Source organism: Salvia hispanica, chromosome 1 (genome assembly GCF_029641045.1).
Source record: "Salvia hispanica isolate PSC_SH4W2 chromosome 1, Shi_PSC_v1, whole genome shotgun sequence".
NCBI lineage: Eukaryota > Viridiplantae > Streptophyta > Magnoliopsida > Lamiales > Lamiaceae > Salvia > Salvia hispanica.
In genome coordinates, this window is record NC_142692.1 from 24,634,881 (window position 1) to 24,657,293 (window position 22,413).

Below are 22,413 nucleotides of genomic sequence, written 5' to 3' on the forward strand. Positions count from 1 at the left end.
ATTTTCCATTCTTTTCATGTATTGTGAATAAAATATAAACAGTGAGAAAAATATATGAGTTATCATTTAAAACTAACAAGACAAAAAAAAGTGTTTCCATTAAAAACAAGACATAAACTATAAACGAGTTGATGGGTAAGGGGCTAGGAATTGGAAATGGAATCAGAGGCAGAGAGATAGGATTAATGAAGGGTAAGGGGCTAGGAATTGGAAATGGAATCAGAGGAAGATCAATCAACAATCGAAAATGCTTGATTAGCACATCACTTGAATGGTATCGCTCATTTGATTCAACTCTTGAATGTACAGGCCTCCACACCAAAAATACAACACATTCAGATTATTACATAAAAAAATATTGGCTTCCCTCTCCAGATACGCTGCTAGCAGCACACTTGATAATCTCGCTAGCGATCAATAAACGACTTGTTCATAAGATCAACGGCTGAATCCATGAACTGCCATCACCATAACAAATAACTCTATTAATAACAAACATGGCACACTAGTTTTAAGGTGTTTTTTGTTGAAAAAAGCAGATATCAACACATCCATTTTTCCAGAATAGAAAAGGCTTTATTTTGACATCATGTCATGGCTTCACTAGACAATTAGCAGACACTGGGAGAGCCAACTCATTCACTAATTTCCTCAATTTTATCCATTCTTCTACAAGCTAATCTATGTACTATATAGCACAAAATATGATCTAGTACACATCTTCAGCTTAAATTTTTTACTTTGTGAGGTACACAAATAATCAACAAAAACACTTTTTCTTTTCTTTTTTGTTCATGTTATAATAAAATGTTTGTTGGAACTTACTTTGCCAATTGATTTGAGTTCCCGCCCAACAGGTTCCATAAACTTCAAGTCCACTTCTATTGGCCATACCTACAAAAGTGATAACAAACGAGACTAACATATCAATATATAAGTTCGAATGAGGCGTTCAAACTTCATGAAGTTGACTTAATAACAAAAGCAGTCCCACGGATCATGCAGACTTTGCATGACCATAAATGGATCTAGAGTGAAAGTATAGAAAGTGAAATAATCAAATCAGCCAATAATAGAGCATTCTCCATGATAGTTTATAACAGCATGCGAAAGGGATAGAGTGATGAATATATTCATAGACTGCAAGGTTCTAGCATTATAATTTTGCCTCTTCAACAATCATCTGATAGAAGCCTAACTGCAGACCACAGTGCCTAGAAATTTGTTTGCTACTGGACAATAAACATATTTATTGCAGTAGAAGTTTTAGCTATCCAAAAGGTCAATATTCATAATGTTACTATCGAACATTAAGATATCCCCAGCCAGGAGAATCTGGAGATATTCTATCCACCCAAATCTTTGACTCTACAGCAAAAAGCTATGCATAAAGAGCAGATAAAATTTACTTCATTTAATAGAATGCATGTCTTTTCAACTTAGAAAATCTACTTATCCCTCTTTTCCTCAGCATATGTCCATTTTCCATGTTAGCATTTAGGACTGTCAGGGAAACTTGAGTTAGGAGTAGAAGAGGATGAGTAACACATGCATCAAGGCCCTTTGATACTCTTATGCTTTTAATCGACATTATCCTAAGATATATCAGTCACAGCATAAGAAATATATTCTGAGGCATAGACATAGCACTGCTATATTGTCCATGGCTCCTTCGATTAATTCATGAACAAGATGAGCATGTCCCAGTTCACTGCAAGATATTCAGTCACATTTACACCTATATCAAACAACACACCTATATCAAACAACACACCTTGTTACTGCAATTATGTCATTTTATGCAACAATATGATTTTCCCCCATGGTTTATGTAAAGGCAAGTCTCAGCAATAACAGGTAGAATTACTTAGGATCTTCTATTTAATCTAATACAATCCCACATCAATTAGGCCACACATATGCATGCAAAATGAACAATGAAGATATGAATTCCAAGTTTTAACTTGTACAAGAAAAAGCAGATGGAGAAGGGGGCACCTTGAGACCAAGTAACTTGATGGGTACAGTTTGCCCAGGCACAATGCAGTCTGGCCCTGCAGCTTCAACCACAGCCTCTTTCCCTAGGCCACTCCCAATTGGATCATCATGCTGAGAAATGATATCCAAAATAACGAGGTGTTTATATAAATGTAGAAGCTACCACACCTTTAAGATTATCAAGGAGAACATACAAAGTAAAAATACTTCAGATAAAATAAATCACCAGCATTGCAAATTGGCATAATCTCGAAACATTATCCCCTTCCCCATCCCAAAACAAGGTTGTTAAACAGCATATTGATGAATGTCTAATAGAAAAACTGTAGAGCCCCGCCTCTGGATAAAGATGAATTAGAAAGTTTGGATCTTTCCCATCATCCCTGCTTGTGTTATAATAAGAGTTCCAATGAACATATATAGGGCATACAGGATTGTATTAAAGAATGAATTTTAGGAAAGAAGACCACACAACACAGCTAAACTTGAAGAAAGGGAAAATTAAAATATTAATTAGGCAGCAAAAGAAACCTTCATAACAGAAAGGGCAAATTGAGAATAAGGATTCTGAGGGAGGCGGAGAATGGGAGAGTGGTGAATTTTAGGAATAGGTTTTGCAGCCGTCGACGCCCTCCACGGAACATCTTTCTGCAGGGCTGCTCCTTTCACCGACATCTTTTTGCGTATTGCGAATTTGTGATGAGAAATTACTGGTTTTTCTTGGAGTATGAATTCACGAATAAGATTATCCTCCTAATGTGTTGTGGTTGAAGAGATAAGAATTTGAGTTTTGATTTAGTTGAAGAAGAGTGTCCAATACCGATGGATTGGATTGGATTGGATTGGATTGGATTGGATATGATTTTTTGGTGAGGAAGAAGAAACGGCCTATATCGAATGATTTATGTTTAGTACTAACATAATTTGGGCTTTGTGATAAAACATTTTATATGGTTATTCGGTCCTTATGAAAAGATTATTTTTTAATTAATTTTATTATTAACTTAATCATGTCAAATGAATTAGGATAAAAATATAAATTGAAAACAAGATGAATCTAGTGAATACAAAAATCTAGGTTTAAAATTTGAAAATTAGATGAATTAAATCAAACAAGAAACTTCCAATCGAAAAACAGAAAAGAAAATATTTGGCTTCTTCAATGGAGCCAAGAAGGTGATGAAACTGAAACTGCGTCTCCTCATTTTACTTCTCATAGACATTTCTGGAACACCTCTAACAGATGGATAAATAGTTGAAGAACTTGTTAGTACATTACATAGGCTACTACTAGTTTAATTACAATACAAAAATATGAAAATTCTGCTGCCTTTGGGATCCCCCTTTAGTCGTATTCATTTATCAAAATTCAAGGAGATGCTTCCTTCCATAGTAGATCTTCACTATCAAAGGATTTAAAATATTTAAGCACTTCCTTTATTTGTAGTTGGATTATTGATTTTTTCCGCATAGGAAGTTGTATTGTTATTGCTGCTTAACTCCACACCCTTAAATTTGATCTAATTTTATGCAAATTCACTCAAACAATAAGGAAATAACAAGTTCTATACGTTATTCATCAAACACGTAACTCCCTACAAAATTGATGTAAAAATCATTTGAGTTTGAATTTCATTAAATACAAAAATCTATGTTTTGTTCATGTAACTTTTGTTAACTAACTTTACGTGGAACTACTTGTTAATTAATTTTTAACGAAAAATCTAATTATGTGTGTTTGTGTGTCCCTAGTCCCTACCAATGATTCCATAATTCCATTGAAGTTAGATCTCGTTAGAATATTTCTACATGATGGGCTTAAGTGCGTTATTTATAATACTAATACAGCCTAAGATCACATCTATTTGCTTCATTAGGTACGAGACCTACCGAAAATTGGGTACAACTATGGTAATTTCGTATGATATGCAATTATTGCAATCTTATTTTTGTGGGGGTCTTTAAATTGATTATCGTAATCTTATTTATAGTAATAAAATAGTCTATTAAAGTGCAATACATCACAATTACTATATTTGTTTAAAAAACTAGAATTAAAAAATTATATAGTACACCTTATTTTTGAATCAACTATACTCCATATAATTTTTATTTAATAAAAGTGCCAATAAACTTTAAAAATAAGAGTGAACTACAAAAATAGTCCCTGGACTATGCGTTTATCACGCCAATGAACCCTGGACTTTAAAAATATCCCCAGACAATCCTGGACTAAGCGTTTATCTCGAAAATGATCCCTTTTCACTGTTTCGTGACAAAAATACCCTTTTGGAGGGTTTTGGGAGGTTTGGGCAATTTGGTCTTTTTACATTTTAAATCTGATATTATTTTTGTGATGTACTAAATATAATATTATTTCAATATTTTCATTCTTCTTTCCTTTTGTCATCCTTCACCTTGTTTCTTTATTTCAATATTAGATTTATTTTTATAAAATTAAATTTTAAATTTCAATTTTTAAATATAAATAAATTTTTTAATTATTAAAATTACTATTAAATAACAAATTAATAGTTTTAATCAATATTTGATAGTGTCTAATATTTAATCAATAAAGTACGCAGCCGCCTTAGTTTTAATCAATAATTAATAGTTTTAATAATAAATAGATCATATAACACGATATATTCTGAAATAAATATGCATCTAATGTATAGGAGAATTTGACTAAAAATATTATGAAGTTGACTAAAAATTTGATACTACTGAAATTTGATATAGGAGAACTTTTGTTGAAATTTTCTAGTTAATTTTGATTGTTTTCAAATTAATAAACGAAAATTATATTAGTCTTACATTAGATGCATATTTATTCGGAATAAATCGTGTTATATGATCTATTTATGATTAAAACTAAGGTGTCGTCGTATCTTATTGATTAAATATTAGACGCTATCAAATATTGATTAAAACTATTAATCTGTTATTTAATAGTAATTTTAATAATTAAAAAAATTTATTGATATTTAAGAATCGAAATTTAAAATTTAATTTTATAAAATTAAATCTAATATTGAAATAAAGAAACAAAGTGAAGGATGACAAAATGGAAGAAGAATGATAATTTTGAAATAATATCAGATTTAGTACTATTAACTGAAATAATATCAGATTTAAAATGTAAAAAGACCAAATTGCCCAAACCACCAAAACCCCCCAAAAGGGTATTTTTGTCAAGAAACAGTGAAAAATGACCATTTTTGAGATAAACGTTTAGTCCAGGGACTATTTTTGTAGTTCACTCTAGAAACAATTATATACTAATAAATTCTTGATTCCAACTACAAAGTTGAAATAAAGTAGTACTGTATATAAGATTAAAATTAAAGAAACAGAGAATATGTGAAACAATAAAAATGATACTACATGAAATGGAGCACCAAAATTGGATTCTGATTCTGATTAATTGAACACAAAAATAAAGCAAATATGATTTTTTAAATTTTCTGTCTTCGATTCTGATTATGTATGCTTTACTCTAATTTTCAAATTATCAATTATGATTCATTTTATCCAATTAAGGTTAATAATTAATTTATTAAGACTAGGAGTATACTTTTATAACTCTTCAAGTATGTATGTGGATAATAGCATAAGTACATTTATGGTTTAGGATTCACAAAATGGTCGTGGAGTTGATTTAAGGTTCATGATTGAAACTCCGGCTGGATTTTAGTAACAAATTTGACAGACACCCACCCCACAAGTGGACGTCAATTTCAATTTAATAGTAACACATACCTTATTCACACCTAAGAAAGATCCATATCTGCCTCTGCCTGCATTTTTCAAACTTTTTGAACAAAGAAGCACGCTTTGAAAGTCTAATAGCACTATAGCAGCGTATTGATTTTGGGCCATGAATCCGTTCATAATATTGTTTTGTCTTGATTGAGAACAAGTGGGCAAGACTAGCCGACAACTCTTCACAAGAGTTGGGATAGATTGAAATGGGTGGGGGGCTTTTTCCATCATACACAGAAAAAGTTGAATGCAATAAGCAACTAAATAAGCACTACTGCCCAATCCCTTTCCATTTTCCATCACATGATAACATGCTTTCACTTTTCATAACATTGTCCTACAATTCATTGCTAATTCACATTTCTTGTTTCTTTTAAACTTGGATGGTGCAAGAATATGCTGTGGAATGACAACTCATGGAGTACATTCTTTTGCAATCATCAAAACAAGTATGCCATTGTGTGAAGCGATTATAATCTTGTATCAATTGAGTAAATGATATTTTTATCTACAATACATAATATCCATGATAAAGTAAGTAAGATGAGAAACAGAGGACTCTGTTTCCAATTGTTTAACTTTCGGCAATTTGCTCATCTCTGAACTTCTTGTATATGTCCCCTCTGTAAAACTTCCTAGTCCTCACTACCAAGATGAAGGAAACAATGCAGCCAACCATGGTAGTGGCGGTGATGATGAGAAACGCGAGCTTGTAACAGGCGACGCCGGTGCACGACAGATCCTCCCCATGCCTCCTCGTCAGCCCTTTCGCCGCCAACTGCTTCGTCGCCTCCATGTCGTACAAATGCCCCGTGATCCTCACATTGAGAATGTACGCCCCGAGGGGGCTGGCGCCCCCGCCCAATGTGTAGAGCGTGGAGTAATACTTGAGGCCAAAGATCTCGGATATGATGGCGAAGATCAACGGCCACTGCGCCCCGAAGCAGAACCCCATGATGACCGAGGCCACGTAGAGCGAGTTAGGCACGCCGAATGCGATCAGGAGGTGGCCGGAGCACGAGACAAGCAGCACCAGCGTCAGCATCAGCGGCCGCGGGAACTTGTACTTGGCCAGGACTATCTCCGACACGAATCCCGCTGTGACCCGCCCGAGGTAGTTCCATATGCTGACCAGCGACACGAACGTAGTGATAGTTTTCGCCGGATATCCCAACGCCCGCCCGATCTGCCCCAGGTTGTCGATGGCGGTCAGCGTCCCGCCCACGCCGAACGTGATTGCTGTGAACAGAATGATCATGTCGATGCTGAAAAGCGCCTGGAGTATGTTGTAGTCCTCGCCTCTCTCCGGCGGCTTCAGCACGTCTTTCCACCACGGCGTCGCCTCCACCTTTTCCGGCCCAGCCTCCTCCGTGATCACTTTCACAGCCGTCGTCGAATCGCTCACTTCTTCTTCTTTCCTTCCCTTCCAATTATTGAGCTCTTCTCTGAAGACAACAGCTAGCGGGGCGAAGAGGAGGATGAGGACGACGGTGGCGAAGCCGGCGTATGCTGGCTGAGTGAAAGTGTGCCAGTTTTGGAAGATGATTGCGATCATGAGGAAACCGGCGAGGCCGAGAGATATGTAGAGGAGATGGTAGAAGACGCGGACTTCGTTCTCCGGCTTGGAATCGGCTTTCATCAAACGAACCGTAGGCAAAAACACAAGAGAGACCGCGGCGGGAAGCCAGGCGATGAGCAGGATGAGGGACTTGGAGTCGCCGGCGTAGAAAGCGCGATAGAGCTGGGTCATGATGGCGCCGCTGAGGCCGGTGAAGCCCTTGAGGAGGCCGATGACAATTCCCCTGCTCTGGGGGAAGTTCTTGACGCAGGTGACGAGGGCGCCGGTGTTGGAGAAGGTCTGCGAGTTGGCGCCGACGCAGATGTAGAGGCAGATCTGCCAGACGGGGGGAGGGGAGATGCGGTGGGTGGCGGCGAGCCAGATCATGAAGTAGCCGGAGAAGTTCATGGTCATGCCGATGGCGAGGACGACCCAGGGAGGGGTGAACTCGTTGATGATGCCGGACATGACGCCGATGTTGCCGCCGAGGTCCTTGAAGAAGCTGATGAGGTTGAGGGTGGTCTGGTCGTAGCCGAGGGAGGTTTTGAGGTCGTTGGAGTAGGCGCCGAAGATGTAGGTGGCGCCGGACATTGACAGGATCAGGAGGCACGCGAACACCATGAACCATCGCCCGCGGAGCATCTGCATCGCTACTGCTCCGCCGCCCTCCGCCATTTTGATTTTGGTTGGTTTGTTCTTGGTAGGGGATAAGAATGTTGTTTGGACTTGGGAGTGTTGAATATTCGATTATGAATTTGTGGATAGCTACTTATACTGCTCTCTAAGCTAAATCATTTTCTTTTTATTACTCCTACCTTCTTTCTTGGAGTAGCTAGTGTTTGATTGCTATTGGTGTGGATGGAAGCAAAGATTGACTAGTAGATCTCGCCTTTGCAAATTACTGTTTTAGGCTTTTAGCCATTTGTGTATTTATCTTTTATAAGAAAAACTATTTTTGATAATTAATACTATCGGATCTCCATGTCTCAATAACTATTAATACTATCCGATTACATGCCTCAATAACTATTTTTAACAATTAATACTATCCGATTCTATGTCTCAATAACTATTTTTAATAATTAATACTATCCGATTTCCATGGCTCAATGTCGATGTCATATTTTTCTTTATAATTTATCTCATATAAAATGTCATCTTTATATGAAAAAAGTTTTCCCTATTAATGTATAAAAATATAATATTTTTTCTTTCTTCATTTATAAAATAATACTCCCTCCGTCCACGAAAATTTATCCCAATTTTCCATTTCCATCCGTCCCCCAAAATTTGTCCCATTTCACTTTTATAATTTTTGGTAGTGGATCTCATATTCCACTAACTCATTCCTACTCACATTTTATTATAAAACTAATATATAAAAGTAGGACCCACAATCCACTAACTTTTTCAACTCACTTTCCATTACATTTTTTAAAACCCGTGCCCGGTCAAACCGGGACGAATTTTCGTGGACGGAGGGAGTATCTCCTAAAATTTTGTGTAGTCGCTCGAGTGTAACATCTACCTCGGAACAAATAGAGTAAATTATAAATTACTAAATAGTCTTGTAAGTGTATGTACATCTACTTTCTTATTTTTGCATTGTTGAAAAACTTATTTTCATCGGTTTAATTGTTATATTAATGTGATTATTCTTGAGTTATGTTGTTTGAATTGTATATTCTCAGCTAATTAATTGTTGCTATTTTGGAATTTGATGTTTTTGATGAGTTGTGTAGAGAAAAACATGTAAAAAATGACAAAATTGCGGATTTGGAGCCAAGCAAGACACTCATCCAGACAAGGCATAGGTACTCAAGCGACGCCCGGACGGGTGACAAAAGAACATCATGGAGTGTCCAGAGAGTTTCACTCGTTCGAGTCTCTGGTGACCACATGGTCACCCGGACATATCAATTTCACAAGGAGTAAAGAGTCCAGGGGCATCCACCTGTCCAGGTCATACTATGGTCAACTGACCACCTAGACGGGTATCAGAAACGTACTGTGAGGAGTCTAGAGATATATACTCGGTCGGGTACCCTTTTACCAACAAAGCCACCCAGAGGGGTTCGACGCAAAGATCCATTTTGTAATGCCAAAATACAATTTTTGAAGAGCAAAATAAAGTTAAAAAAATGCCTAGGTCAGAATATTCAGTCACCAGCCGCCTCCTACACTTCCACATACCCCCAAGAACACCTTTTGAGAAAGAATTGAAGATTGGAGACTCCAAAGTGGAAGATTGAAGTTTCCACTCCATAGATTCATTCTACAGGAGTATCTAGTTTGATTTTACTTATGTATTTGATGGAATCCTTTGTTTAAAACTTGGTTTTCGTTAAGAACATGAGTAGCTAAACTCTTTTTGTAGAATTCTTGGCGATGATGATGCACTAATTTCATAGTTTTTGTCCAATTGATTTTGTTCTTACTTGCACTTGTAGTTGTTTGATTTTTTTTTTTTTTTTTGTCACATTCCTTTCATATTCTTGAACATCACCGCTTGAATGTGTGTGATTAATTAGATTAATTGGGAGATGAAATAGTTAATCTTGAATGAAGAGTAAATCACACATTAATTCAATAGGGTGATGTCTTTGATCTTTTTATGCTTTTGGAAGTTAGGGGTTGAGGGTTAGAATGAAACTTCAATCCTAGCACCTAATCTACAGATTTCTCACCTCGGGGATGGATTTAATCTATAATTGTGATCAACTCAATAACTTTAGAGACACTTAAAGGTACTTAAGACAAATAGATTGGATATAAGAGCTAATAATTGTGCATCGGATCCTTGAGTTCTAAAATTTCTCCATATTATCTCCTTCCTTCTTGTTTATTTGTTCTTATTTGTTTATTTACTTTTTATATGCTTGAAGTAGTTGTTACGAACAAAACAAATCTTTTTTTTATGTCTAGATAGTAGTCAACATTGGTTCGTGGTACGTAAGTTGATATAAAATTTTCTCTGTGGGATACGATACTCTTGCTTGCTAATTCTAGCAGGTACACTTGTGAGTACTACTTGTGTTAAAATAAGTTGAGTCAATTGTTTATATGCTTCGTATTGCATAAACTAGTATCTCACCCGTGTGACACACGACAAATAGTATTTCTTTCCAAAATTTATACTCACTGATTCTCTTTATTCCATCTAAGGGTGTGTTCACTTTAGAAGAATTCTAATTTTAACATCTTCAAGAATTGAGGGAGAATTAGGCACATATATAATTCTAGGCCCCATTATTCAGTGTACAAGAATTGATTTCAAATATGGCCCAAATAGTAACCCCAAATGTTGACTTTGACCTAATCGAATTAAGGATTGACAAATTTTAACCCCCCCCCCCCAACGAGTGAGAGAGAAGGTAATGAGGTGGGAAGATGGGGCAAATCTGTAAAATCAAGTCTAATTCTTGGTGGAGAGCCCAATGCACAAACAAATCTTATCTATTATCCAAAACTTCAATTCTTTTCCATTTAGTGTGAACAGGGTTGGCCTCTCATTAATTGGCAGGCTTCAAGGAATTAATTAGTGGAAGGTGAACAACCATAATTGGCATAATTGGGCCAAGAATTTCCTAAGCCCTAAGTTGAGTCATACTTATTCTTTTTTGGGTGTCTCAATTAAGTTGAGTCATTATATTTTTGGCAGTAAAAAAAAAATTTAATCATTCTTACTTTATTCATTCTCTTATTTTAATAATCCCTCTGTCCGCGAATAGAAGTCTCGTTTTTCCATTTTAGTCCGTCTGCGAATAGGAGTCCCGGTTCACTTTTACCATAAATGGTAATAGGGTTTCATATTCCACTAACTCATTTCACTCACATTTCATTTAAAACTTATATATACAAGTGAGACTTATATTCCACTAATTTTTTTCCACCCACTTTTCTTAACATTTTTTAAAACTCGTGCCGCCAAGAAATGAGACTCCTTATGGAGGATGGAGGGAGTATGTCTTTATCTCTCCTATTGTATTTTATCGTCATTTAACTTATTTAACATAGTTTCTTAATTTATGTCTCCAAAAAAAATTCATCAACTTAGTTGGGACGAAGGGATTATCAAATTATTATGCACCAAAAATAAAAATTAAAAAAAAATTATTAAAATTAACTCATAAATAGTTATTAAAATATTTTGGATGTCTGATAAAAAACTACAAACACATATAACCAAGAACATATATTGTTCAATAGTGACTCTAGAAATTGTTGGGATTGGCGCAACGGAAATTGCAAATTAAATAAATCCACAAAAGAATCTATTTAGGAGATTATGTGGATCGATTCAATTTCATGCTTAAACATGTAGAAACATATTATTGTGCAATTAATCACATAATTTAAAATTAAATTATGATGTATACTTACAATTTTGATTCTCCAAATAATCGAAGTGGCTTTCTACTTCTCCACGTGTAGATCTTCAAGCTTGATTGTGATTGCAAGACCAATGATCTTCTAACCTAAGACTCAACTCTATAGATCTAAATTCCTTGTGGGAGGAATCTCTTAGAAATTATAAGGATCTTAAAGGAGAAGACAAGAAAAATCAATTGCACAGAAAGTGGAATTTTCGAGTTCCCTATGAGAAAGAGGGGGCCGAAAATTCTAGTGTGTAGACTAGGATTTCACTTCTTGTAAATGGTGTATTTGTCTCCTCTCCCTTCATCCTTATTTATAGAGTTTATAATGGGTTAGGTGTCACGACCCAATTTTGCTAAGTATAAGTAAGCTCATTGGGTTATGACTTGGGATGGAATAGAAGGACAATATTTGGATAAAAAGGATTCTCACAAACAATACTCACTTAATCAACGCTCGATTATGCAAAATTGAGTTAAGGTTCTTACAACACGACATAGCACACATCAGAGTTTCTTTAGAAATAGGGATCTCAATTTATGGAATAAAACAGCGGAAGCGACTGGAACGCGGTTACATGTATGAAGACATAATCCTCCGAGAGTAGTACACACTAGTAGGGTAGATTTCTTTATTCGGCACACAGTAGTAGGATAAGATACTTGATACAACACATATTAGTAGGATAAGATAGTTGATTCAGCACACTCCACTCCATCATAGTTCAACCTGCACATTTAGAAATACATGTAGGGCTGAGTACAGGGGTACTCAATGCACACGTTGCCGAAATCTACAATATATATAAAAACAAATATTGCCAAGCCATCATACAAATAATACTCGAGGTTTTTTTTTTTTCTGAAAAAGACCCAAGCTTACTAAATTCTTTTACTTTAAAAAGTTGACTGATCAGTCTTAGTTCCTTCTGTAATCCGCCATATCTGAACTTTCCTTCTTGTGCCGGAAAAGTGGCCACTTTCCACGAGCACAGGACCGGCCAAACCTCTCGATGACACACGGTCCACATGTACACTAGTCCGAGTAGGGACTCTCCCCTTGCTGGAACCCGAATTCGATTTCTTACTTTACTTGGCATAGCACATTCAGTATAACCAAACAGATAGGCATCATACATAAAACAAAACATTTAAGGCATGACAACATTATTTTCATAATTAATCGTCATAAAACAATACTTTATATTTTATCCATTGTAGGATAGGAAAGTGCACCTCGTACGCTTCTTACTCCGTATGACAATATTAACTCACTTGGAGTTAAATTCCTTGCGATAGACCTTGTCCAATAAAAGATGGAGTAATAAACTATTTAGCTTCAAGGAAATAACAATAGCGGATGATATGCTCTTAAGATATGTATCCTCTTTTCCTTCTCACTTTCATAAACTCATTTACTTTAATTAAATTCAAAGATTTAATTATTGGTATTAATTAATCGAGAGATTAATTAATTTAATACATTTGATGATTTACTTGAGAAAAAAAAACATACAAACTCACTTACTTAAATTAATTCAAGAGAATTTATTCTCAAGCAATTAATTTAATCATAATTAATAAATTCCAAATAAGAACTAATTAAATTTAGTCCTAACACTCTAAAAATTCAACTCATTAAGTACTTAGAAATGTTACCCATAAAGTTATGGCCCGGACCAATTTGATATTTGAAAGGCAAAGTCAAAGGAGCAAATCATTAGTTCAAGTACATACTAAGTTAAACTAGGCTCCATATACGTGACTTCTTTCTATTATCATTTCTCTCTATTATCTTTTTCTAACTCTCTCTCTCTCTCTTCATGATCGGGAGTCCAAACAATATCCGATCGTCCCGAATTTAACCAAAGTTAGAAGCCTCATAAAGCATCATTCTAACCGAAGGAGATCAAATTTTAACGGTTAGATTTTCTAGAAATAATTTCGGAAGTGGCTGTCGGTTTCTACATTACCAGCGTTGGTTTTGTTACGATCGGAGGTTCAAACATTGTACGATCGTTCTAAAATTTTAAAGGAAGGTAAACAACTCTCCTAACTTCACTTTGACCGAAGGGAATTTCATTTGAACAGCTAGATTTTTCGTTATAAATTTCCGAAGGTGCTGGTCTTTCAAAGAGAAAATATTTAGGAGTTTTTCCTACTTTTTATATGATTCCAAGACTTTACACAAGTAGTACGTAACTTAGGCTCAGCATAAAAATAAATGAATTTGCACATGAATTTGAAGATTGATTATCTAGGAGCATGCTTGGTTGTGATTATATGTTCTATATGAATTCAAGTTAACATGACATGCTTATAACAACTTGAAAAGATTTAACTCGTGGTTTGATAATCATCACCTCGAAAAGATGATAAGAGATTTTTATGATGAGACTTGAAACTCTCCTCCTTAAAGAAAGCTTGAAAACTTGGTGTTGGAAGGTTGGAAAGTTTTCCGTCTACTTGCTCGAAAATAAAAGTTTGGAGGTGAAAGAAAATTTTTGGGTAGGCGTTGGTAATCAGGGACGAATGTACATGTATTGGAAGAGGGGCAATTGCCCCACCTCATGTTTTCCATCCCATGTATTTATATACCTATTTTAAGTTAATTTCTTTTAATCTTCTACTAAATGCCCCTCCTAAAAAGTGTAAAATTCCTTCATATGTAAATTTTCCCCCTATCCTACAAATTCCTGGCTCCGCCCCTGTTGGTAATGGAAGCTGATACCTTCCTTTATACTCTAACTCTCTACACAAGTTATGACTACACATTTTTCTCGGTTAATTATCCCAACATCATCATTGTTTTCTTTAATTTCATCACGTTTGCAGAAGTAGAATTAAGGGGAGTGTTTGATGGCGAAGCTCCCGGGATGGTGCAGGAGGTAAAGAAAGTCAAGTCTAAGTACTATTCCTCTCTTCCTCACTTCCTATTCTTTTGCCCATAGGTAGATATATATATTTTACTCCCTCCGTTCCATAGTAACAGAGGCGTTTCGTTTTAAGCACTCATTTTGAAAAAATAATAATAAATAGTTAAAGTGGTGAAAAAGTAAAGTAAGAGAGAGAATATTGTAGATAAGACTCTTCACTACATTATTCTCTCTCTTACTTTACTCTCTCTCCACTTTAACTATTTATTATCATTTTTTTAAAACAAGAGCTCAAAACGAAACGCCTCTATTACTGTGAAACAGAGGGAGTACTAATTACCTTGGTCATTTTCTCGTGTAGGAGGTTTTTTTTTTTTTTTTTTTTTCTGAAATGGAAGCGGGATTTACTAATCGCTTGCGATGTCGGACTTTCTTTTATTGTTGTAAACATTCAAATACTACTTGTTATTTTACGCATCTAGATTAGTGCATCAATTATGTGATTAGAACGGGGTATCACATTAGGTTAGGGATCTATAGGGTTTGGATTGAGCCTCCCCAATTGGACCTTCTTTACTAATTAAATTGTAACCCATAATTTAATATAAGGCCAATGAAATATTTCTTGTGTCATTATCGAAGAAATACTGGCCGCCCATCCAATCCCTGATTACAAGCAATCCGGGTTAACCTCTTTAATATATTATTTCCTGTGTCTAAGACTTTCTATATCCATTAATTAATTTGTAGTCTGCTATGTACTTTAAATTAATTAATATCTTTTTATTTCCAAGAGTTTATCTAGTACGAGATGTATATTAAAATAATATACTTCACTTTTCTAATTATTCTTGTATGAAATCCAAACCGACCGGGTTTCCGAATAATAGAACTTCTCTTGAACACCTCTTGGGGATATAGTCAAACCACGCAGGCACACGATTCAATGTGACAATAGAACACACCATACTAGTTATTAATTACTACTACCTAAGATATCAGGAATATTGAGTTGCGAAAAACCCGCACCTACTGATAAGTCAAAGCAGCGCATGATTAAATAACGTGTGTCCTATATTATCACAAGGATTAAGAAATATTAAATCTCCAAGGCATCGTCTTTCAGTAGATAGCAAATAAAGACGATGTTTAAACTTTAGATCCATTCAATGATATACCACACCAGTGTCACTAGTCATTCTCAAGGTAAAGACGACTTTCAGATGGACACTGCAACCTTTCGCGATAGGTAGCCAAAGCCTATCTAGGTTGTGAAAAAGTTTTACTTCTACAAGGTTCCGACAGGGCCACCTACTGTGATGACCTGTTCCACAACCCAGCCTTCAATGTAGAAGACTTAGACTGATTTTACTTTCCGGCGTTTTAATTATATAATTATAATTAAAGATGGTCAATACCCATTAAAGTAAAATACACAGCATGAAGAAAATATTTATTTTTCTCATTAAATAAGGAGAGTCCAGTATACAAGCCATTTATCAAATTGATAATAAACTCGAAAAATGTTTTTTAGTATATATGTTCCAATAGAAATAGCATTATACTCCATCCGTTCCTGAAAAGTATGACCATTTGGTTCAGTGCAAATTTTAATGCATATTTGGTAAAGTAAGAGAGAGATAGAAAGAAATAGTAAATAAAGTATTGTTAGTAGATAATGGTCCTACCTCATTAAAGAGAAAAAAAGTTTCCAAAATTAGAAAGTTCATACTTTCCAGAAACGGATTAAAAAGAAAATGGTTCATACTTTTCAGGAATAGAGAAAGTATAAGTGCCCACAGCGAAAGATGGAGTATCTTTAAAAAAAATAATCTAACATGAGCAAGAGATTAACCTTAACTTTTGTTAATTTTCATGGCATACAACACAACCAAAAAACATGTCGACAATGAAATTTGAATGACAACATTGGATCATAATTTATTAATGAGGAATCAACATTTTATGATCTTGATTATCACATCTCAAGACTTTGTCTTATACAACATGATCACCTAAATTTATAATGACCAATCGTGTGCCACTACACAATTCATTAGCATGCCAAGTTCATAAACAAAAGCACAACGAACTTTAACTACTAAAGAAGTTATAAAAGGATGCAGATCATTGATCACTTTCACCTCCATCGTAGAATCGCTCACTGCTTAGGGTGTGAACGGATGCAAAGATTGACTAGTAGATTTCGCCAGCAGTTGCAATTTGCAATTTGCCGACTAGTAGAAACTGGGCAGCAATTTGCAATTTTCAAAGGTGGAAGGACAAGACCGTGGTTTATCAATAAATGAGGGCTTTGTTGACAGTTTCTAGTATTCCAGAGACTGAACCTGAATTTACTAGAAATTGGTTAACTTGAATAAGATTCAGTAGATGTTGGGGTCTATTTTTGCAATGAAATAGTAATTCAGGGATGAAAGAGCAAAAACCTCAAACTAGTTATTTTTTTATTTTTTTTTGATATTATTTTATTAAATTAAAAAACAATGATAAAGCAGATTTTTAATCCCAAACTATAAATAAGTTTATTCTGTTTTTCAATTTTTCCACATTCTGAAATAGGAGAAAAGTTTCCCGCTTTATTGTTCCCTTCTATCGGTTTCATTTCAATGAGGACGCCACAATTCTCAAACCCTAACTCCATTACTCCAACTCCCCTTAGCTATAGCTCAGCCTAAATTGTTCGAAGATTATTAGTATTGATCCTGACTACATACATTACATGGAGGCAATGGCAGGCCACGCAATTGAAATGCTAACAACATCCGATCGCGATGACGAGGAGCGGGATGGAGATGACGTGGCCGGAATTACCATTACGACGCCGGCTCACTTGATCAACGACAATCATGGGAACGAAGTTGTGATTGTTGACGATACGCCCTCTGAGGATGGCGGTGATGATGCTGCCGAGCCTGAACGTGAATGCAGCAGTCCGGAGAAGGGCGTCAGTTGCAATAAAGGGGTTTCGACGGCGTTGGTAAAGGGTGATGGTGATGGTGATGATGATGGATTGTTGGGAGAGTTCAATAGGGGCGAAATTGATGGCCTCTTTTGCCCCATTTGCCTTGAGGCTTGGACCTCTGGTGGAGACCACCATGCCTGGTAATTACTAGTTGTTATTGTTGATCTCATCTTTAATTGTAAAAAGCGAATTTTCTTGTTCACCTTTATGTTCATCTTGCTGAGTATGTAGTTGTTTGCCATGTGGGCACATATATGGGTTATCGTGCATCAAGAAATGGTTGTGTCGTCAAGGCTCGCACAAGGTGCTTTCAGTTTCGTTTGCATACATCAACATATTCATACTCTAAATTCTTTGCTGATTGTGTATTTCTGTGTTGTAGTGTCCGCATTGTAAAAAGAAATGCAGGATAAAGGACATTAGGCTTCTTTATGCAACTCGGCTTGTTGCTATTGATGGACATCTTCAAAAGGTGCAATTTACAGAAAAAAAATTTATTGTTATATTTGGGGTTGGTTGATTTTGGTTGTGACTTGTCTTTTATTCAATCTCCGCAGAGAGCACAATCATTTGAAGCTAAATGTTCGTCCCTTGAGAAAAAGGTGAGAAAGGAAATTGAAGAAACAGTCTTCATAAACCACTTCACACTCTACTTGAAATTTTACTTTTATAACAAAATGCTCTTCAAAACCAGCAATCTTGGATTCCTGCTTATTTTTTGCTGCTACTAGTACCTTAATATACTGCTAAATTAATTTATGTTGAAGAGTATTCTTCACTAATGCTTGCGGACCAGTTAAAGAAAAATTCTGTTTTTGTGACATTGGGGCAATATTTTGTTTAGTTCATTGTTTGTGTTAGACTCATTTAATGTTGTCGTTAGATGTATTAATTATGTATATGGTGGTTATTGAACAGAAAATCCAACTGTAAATCAACTTTGAGCCATGGCTTTTAGACTTTGAGTATTTGTTGTCACTGATGCATTAGCCTAACTGATGTCACCCTTGTAAAACTCAGCATTAATACACATCTATGTTCCATATTGTGCAGACTCATGGTTATCTAAGAGGAGTTCAACTATATGGAATTTATTTGTTTGGAAAATTGGCAGTTTGTCCTAATACTAATTATATAATGCTCCTTACCTGTCCTCAAAACTTTGTAGAGTGCTGACTGGGGCAAAAAGGAAATAGAATGGAAGAAGAGAGAAGCTGATCTGCGCAAGGAAGTGCAATATCTCAAAGAGGTGTGTACATGCATATGTTATTAGCACTATTTTGTTGTATTCACACCAGGTTCGGTTATAGGATGCTGAAACAAACATTTACACGGAATGCTTGTTATGGGACCTTTTACTACATTAGCTTTTGTTATCACTTTGCTTCTGTCCAAGCATTAGTAGCATTACTGACGTTTTGTACTTGTGAAATTATGGTCTTCTAGAGGACTTCTGACTTAGAGGATCTTTTGGAAGATATGGAACGCAGGGCATCTGGGTCATCTGCATCAAATTCGAATTATCCAAGAGGTTTGATTGGTTGTAGCTTTACATCATATAGTTTGGTTGTTAGATAATTAATCTATCTGTTTTAGGTTCCTATTCCTGTATCAATCATCTTTCTGTTTTTTACCTGCAGGAGTTGATTCCATCCCTAGTTTCCACAGTGGAGGATCTCATAAATTTGAAATGCAGGTTTAATTCTTGATTGAATGATATGGTTTTGCAATTTAGTCTAAATTTGATGGGGGAGAACATGTCTAACTTATGCTCTAAAATGCGATGAACTTCAGTGTCTTTTACGTTTCAACTTATTGGTTTCACATCGATGTGCATTGAAGACATTTATATGTTATGAGAGAAGTATCAAATTGTAATGCTTGATGTATATGACCTGAAGACAAATCACTGTAATATCAAAGTCCAATGCAGAAGCTAATTGGGGACAAATATTTGATTATATTTTCTAATGTCAACAAATAGAAAAATGATTGGAGACAAATCACTGTAATATCTTTATGTTCTTTATTATTACCTCCTCTATGGTTTTTGTAAAGATTTAACTTTACCACTCAGCCTAGCAACACTAAATGCATTTATTAATTTTGGAATAATTGTCTGTTGATACTTTCAGATGGACATTCAGATACAAGGTGCCCGCCTCTTTGGTGTAGATTCTTCCAATAAAATTTTAGTATTTGCTCGAAGGCTTTCAGGAATGGGGGGAGGCAATGTGCTGACCAAAGTAAAGTTGCTTTCATGGTCTTCTGGATAATGAATATGTACTCTTAAATGTTTTGTCTACCGATTATGATGCTTTCCTATGTGAACATACTACACTATAGGTAGTTTGTGATGCTTTTCAGTTTTCACATTAACTGGATGTATCAGTATCTTATGCTCGGTTAGTATATCTGTGTAACTCAGTTTTGGGTTTTAATAGGTGAGCTTGATTTTTGACCACGAAAGGGAGGACATTCATCTTGCTGAGAACACCAAAGCTGTTAAGGATCTAAAGGTTTCCCCTCATGGTGGACTTGTGCTGTTAGCATCCCTAGGAAAGAAACTATCAGTTCTTAGGTATATTCATATTCCTCTCTGAGATCATATTTAGTGATTCTTAGAAGTGGTCATCACTGATTATGTTTCTTTTTGTATTGATGTTTCAGCACACAAAGCAACAACACTGTTATTACGTATGATCTACCGGTAACTCACTTTTCCTATGAGTCAGATTTAAGTCCTGATGCTTCTTGGATGTCTGATATCCGTGTAGCATGTTTTCATTTATTTATTTCTTGTGGTAAATATAGCTTTGATGATCAAGTAAGACAATAATATCAAATTAGTATTAGGCCAGGATGAAATGAGTAAAAATTTTAAATCATCTAAAGTATCCTTTCTGCGGAAGCCTGCTATTGGGTGCACTATTTTTATTGAAGCCTCAAAGCCTCAGATATGATAAAATTATTTTTATTATTTGCTTACTTTGTCTAAAGATTATATAATAGGAGTATTCTTTATGTATTTGTTAAGTTTGTGGATTTAAATTTGATGTGTTTATATCTTCAGGCTTCTGCCTGGTCATGCTCTTGGGATATTTGCAACTCACATTATTTTTACGCAGGCTTGCAGGTACTGCTACATCTGTCTTGATTACTTTATAACATTAGTTTGTGGTCTAATATGTAACTATAAAATTGCTGCAGAATGGCACAGTTTTACAGTTTGACATGCGTCAGACTGCGAAACATGTGGGATCCTTAACTGGATTGTCAGACAAGTTAGTTCATACAATACATTCTCTTCAGTCCGATTCATCTTGCGGTTCTGGTGGCAGAAGTATCCTAACTGCATCCGCACTTGGCTTATGCCAATTGAACTTTGGTGGGAGTGAAGAAGGGTATGCTTTCTGAGCTTTTGTCTTTATTAGTGATTATGACATAACAATATGCAGTTTGGGAGAAAAAAGAGTTTGTTATGAAGATTAACAAGGTGTAATATACTTTATCAGCTTAACTGTACAATGTGGATACATATTTGCTCGGTTTTACTCTTCCTTGGCAGCCAAAAAACCTTTATCTGAAAATGAATAAATTTTGCTTGTATGGATCCACTAACCCCTTATCTTGGTTCCAGATCTTATCTGATTCCTGAATCAGATAAGCAAGGAGTTTGTGTATCTCTTGCTGGTTCCAACTACAGTGATTATATCACGGCCTCATTTCGTCCAAAAATCGAGGTACCTTGGGAGATGGGAGTTTCTCAACCGGTGCTTAATGCAGCGGGGCAAGCAACAATGGGAAATCATATCGTGTACACAAAAATGGGTGCAGCATACCAAAAGGTGGGAGCAAGCTATGGCAATGTGAGTGATATCAGAATGCCGATTAGATGTGCAATTGTGGACAGGGTTTACCAGAATCCTGTTTTTGCTTGTGTGGATGAACTGAGGTCTGAAGTTGTAATTCAAGAGTTACCATCTCTAATGGTTTTGGAGCGTCTTAAACCACAAGATACCCCTATTTATGATGTCAAGTATAGCAGCATATCAAGTTCCGGACTAATTGGCTGCTTGAGTGACAACTCCTTTCGCCTATATTCTGCCCGCCTCCTCATCAACCCTTAGATTTTTTGTGATCTTATTTTTATTTTAAATACTAAGGTTCTGTAAATGTATGAGGATTTATGATGTTAGCCTTATTACTCAAGTATTCAGTCACTTAGGAAAGTTGACAAACTGAACCAATGTTAAAGATTTTACTATGATTTATGATAACACTACTCAATGATTTCAAATAAAATTTTAGTAGTCCGGACATGTTGATAGGTTGTGTATGTGTATCTAGTTACAAATATTACAAAACTCGCTCTCCCAAAGTTCATAGCAATTTCATATAACTATCGCTCTCTACTTCCAATATTTGCACTCCCAAAGTTCTTGCTAGCTCTAATCCATGAAAAATGCACCAAACCTCAGCAAGCAAAATAGAATAAATCTTGATAATGGCCACAAATTTGTCTCCAATTACTTGCATCATTTGTAATCAGTCCTCCGCCATAGGCACGGTCAGATGTCTACTCTGGGGAAGCATCCATATACAACTTTAGAATCCTAGTAAAGGTGGCCTCCAACCGACTAAAATTGCACTTCGTGATCACCCCTTCACTACCAGGAGCCGCCAACCTAACATCATGAATATTCCTAGCCGTGATAATGGTTGGTCCTCCCTCTCTCTCTCTCTCTGAGTTATGGTTGGTCCTGAAATAGACTTCCAGTTTTAGCAATATTGGTTGGTCCTGAAAAACACCAATCTTAGCAAATAATTTTGCTGTCACAAAGAGTGGTATCAATT

At 35.8% G+C, this 22,413-nt stretch overlaps 3 protein-coding genes across 3 annotated transcripts; 1 reads left to right on the forward strand and 2 right to left on the reverse strand.

Moving 5' to 3' along the window:
• Positions 1-236: 236 nt before the first annotated feature.
• Positions 237-2,873, reverse strand: LOC125219282 (uncharacterized). The gene is made up of 4 exons (XM_048121218.2): positions 2,530-2,873; positions 1,999-2,109; positions 826-894; positions 237-458 (listed from the first exon to the last, which is right to left on the reverse strand). Exons 1-4 carry the CDS (start codon positions 2,671-2,673, stop codon positions 408-410), a joined length of 375 nt encoding a protein of 124 aa, XP_047977175.1. The 5' UTR covers positions 2,674-2,873; the 3' UTR covers positions 237-407.
• A 3,347-nt stretch (positions 2,874-6,220) lies between these two features.
• LOC125185340 (protein NUCLEAR FUSION DEFECTIVE 4-like) lies at positions 6,221-8,131 on the reverse strand. Its single transcript, XM_048081864.2, has one exon. It carries the CDS (start codon positions 7,994-7,996, stop codon positions 6,338-6,340), a length of 1,659 nt encoding a protein of 552 aa, XP_047937821.2. The 5' UTR covers positions 7,997-8,131; the 3' UTR covers positions 6,221-6,337.
• A 9,036-nt stretch (positions 8,132-17,167) lies between these two features.
• On the forward strand, positions 17,168-21,768 carry LOC125223808 (Transducin/WD40 repeat-like superfamily protein). The gene is made up of 13 exons (XM_048127102.2): positions 17,168-17,696; positions 17,788-17,860; positions 17,939-18,028; positions 18,114-18,158; positions 18,725-18,805; positions 19,003-19,087; positions 19,197-19,252; positions 19,692-19,802; positions 20,001-20,137; positions 20,227-20,266; positions 20,630-20,692; positions 20,767-20,960; positions 21,197-21,768. The coding sequence occupies exons 1-13, from the start codon at positions 17,314-17,316 to the stop codon at positions 21,684-21,686; spliced, it is 1,848 nt and encodes a 615-aa protein (XP_047983059.2). The 5' UTR covers positions 17,168-17,313; the 3' UTR covers positions 21,687-21,768.
• The last annotated feature ends 645 nt before the right edge of the window (positions 21,769-22,413 follow it).

Excerpts from the sequence above, each read along its gene's own strand:
- LOC125219282 (XM_048121218.2), bottom strand. The coding sequence starts at position 2,673 with ATGTCGGTGAAAGGAGCAGCCCTGCAGAAAGATGTTCCGTGGAGGGCG. Across the intron at positions 2,110-2,529 it reads TTGCCCTTTCTGTTATGAAG|CATGATGATCCAATTGGGAG; the intron begins GTTTCTTTTGCT and ends ATCATTTCTCAG. Across the intron at positions 459-825 it reads AACTCAAATCAATTGGCAAA|TTCATGGATTCAGCCGTTGA; the intron begins GTAAGTTCCAAC and ends TGGTGATGGCAG.
- LOC125185340 (XM_048081864.2), bottom strand. The coding sequence starts at position 7,996 with ATGGCGGAGGGCGGCGGAGCAGTAGCGATGCAGATGCTCCGCGGGCGA.
- LOC125223808 (XM_048127102.2), top strand. The coding sequence starts at position 17,314 with ATGGAGGCAATGGCAGGCCACGCAATTGAAATGCTAACAACATCCGAT. Across the intron at positions 17,861-17,938 it reads GTCGTCAAGGCTCGCACAAG|TGTCCGCATTGTAAAAAGAA; the intron begins GTGCTTTCAGTT and ends TCTGTGTTGTAG. Across the intron at positions 20,138-20,226 it reads AAGAAACTATCAGTTCTTAG|CACACAAAGCAACAACACTG; the intron begins GTATATTCATAT and ends TTGATGTTTCAG.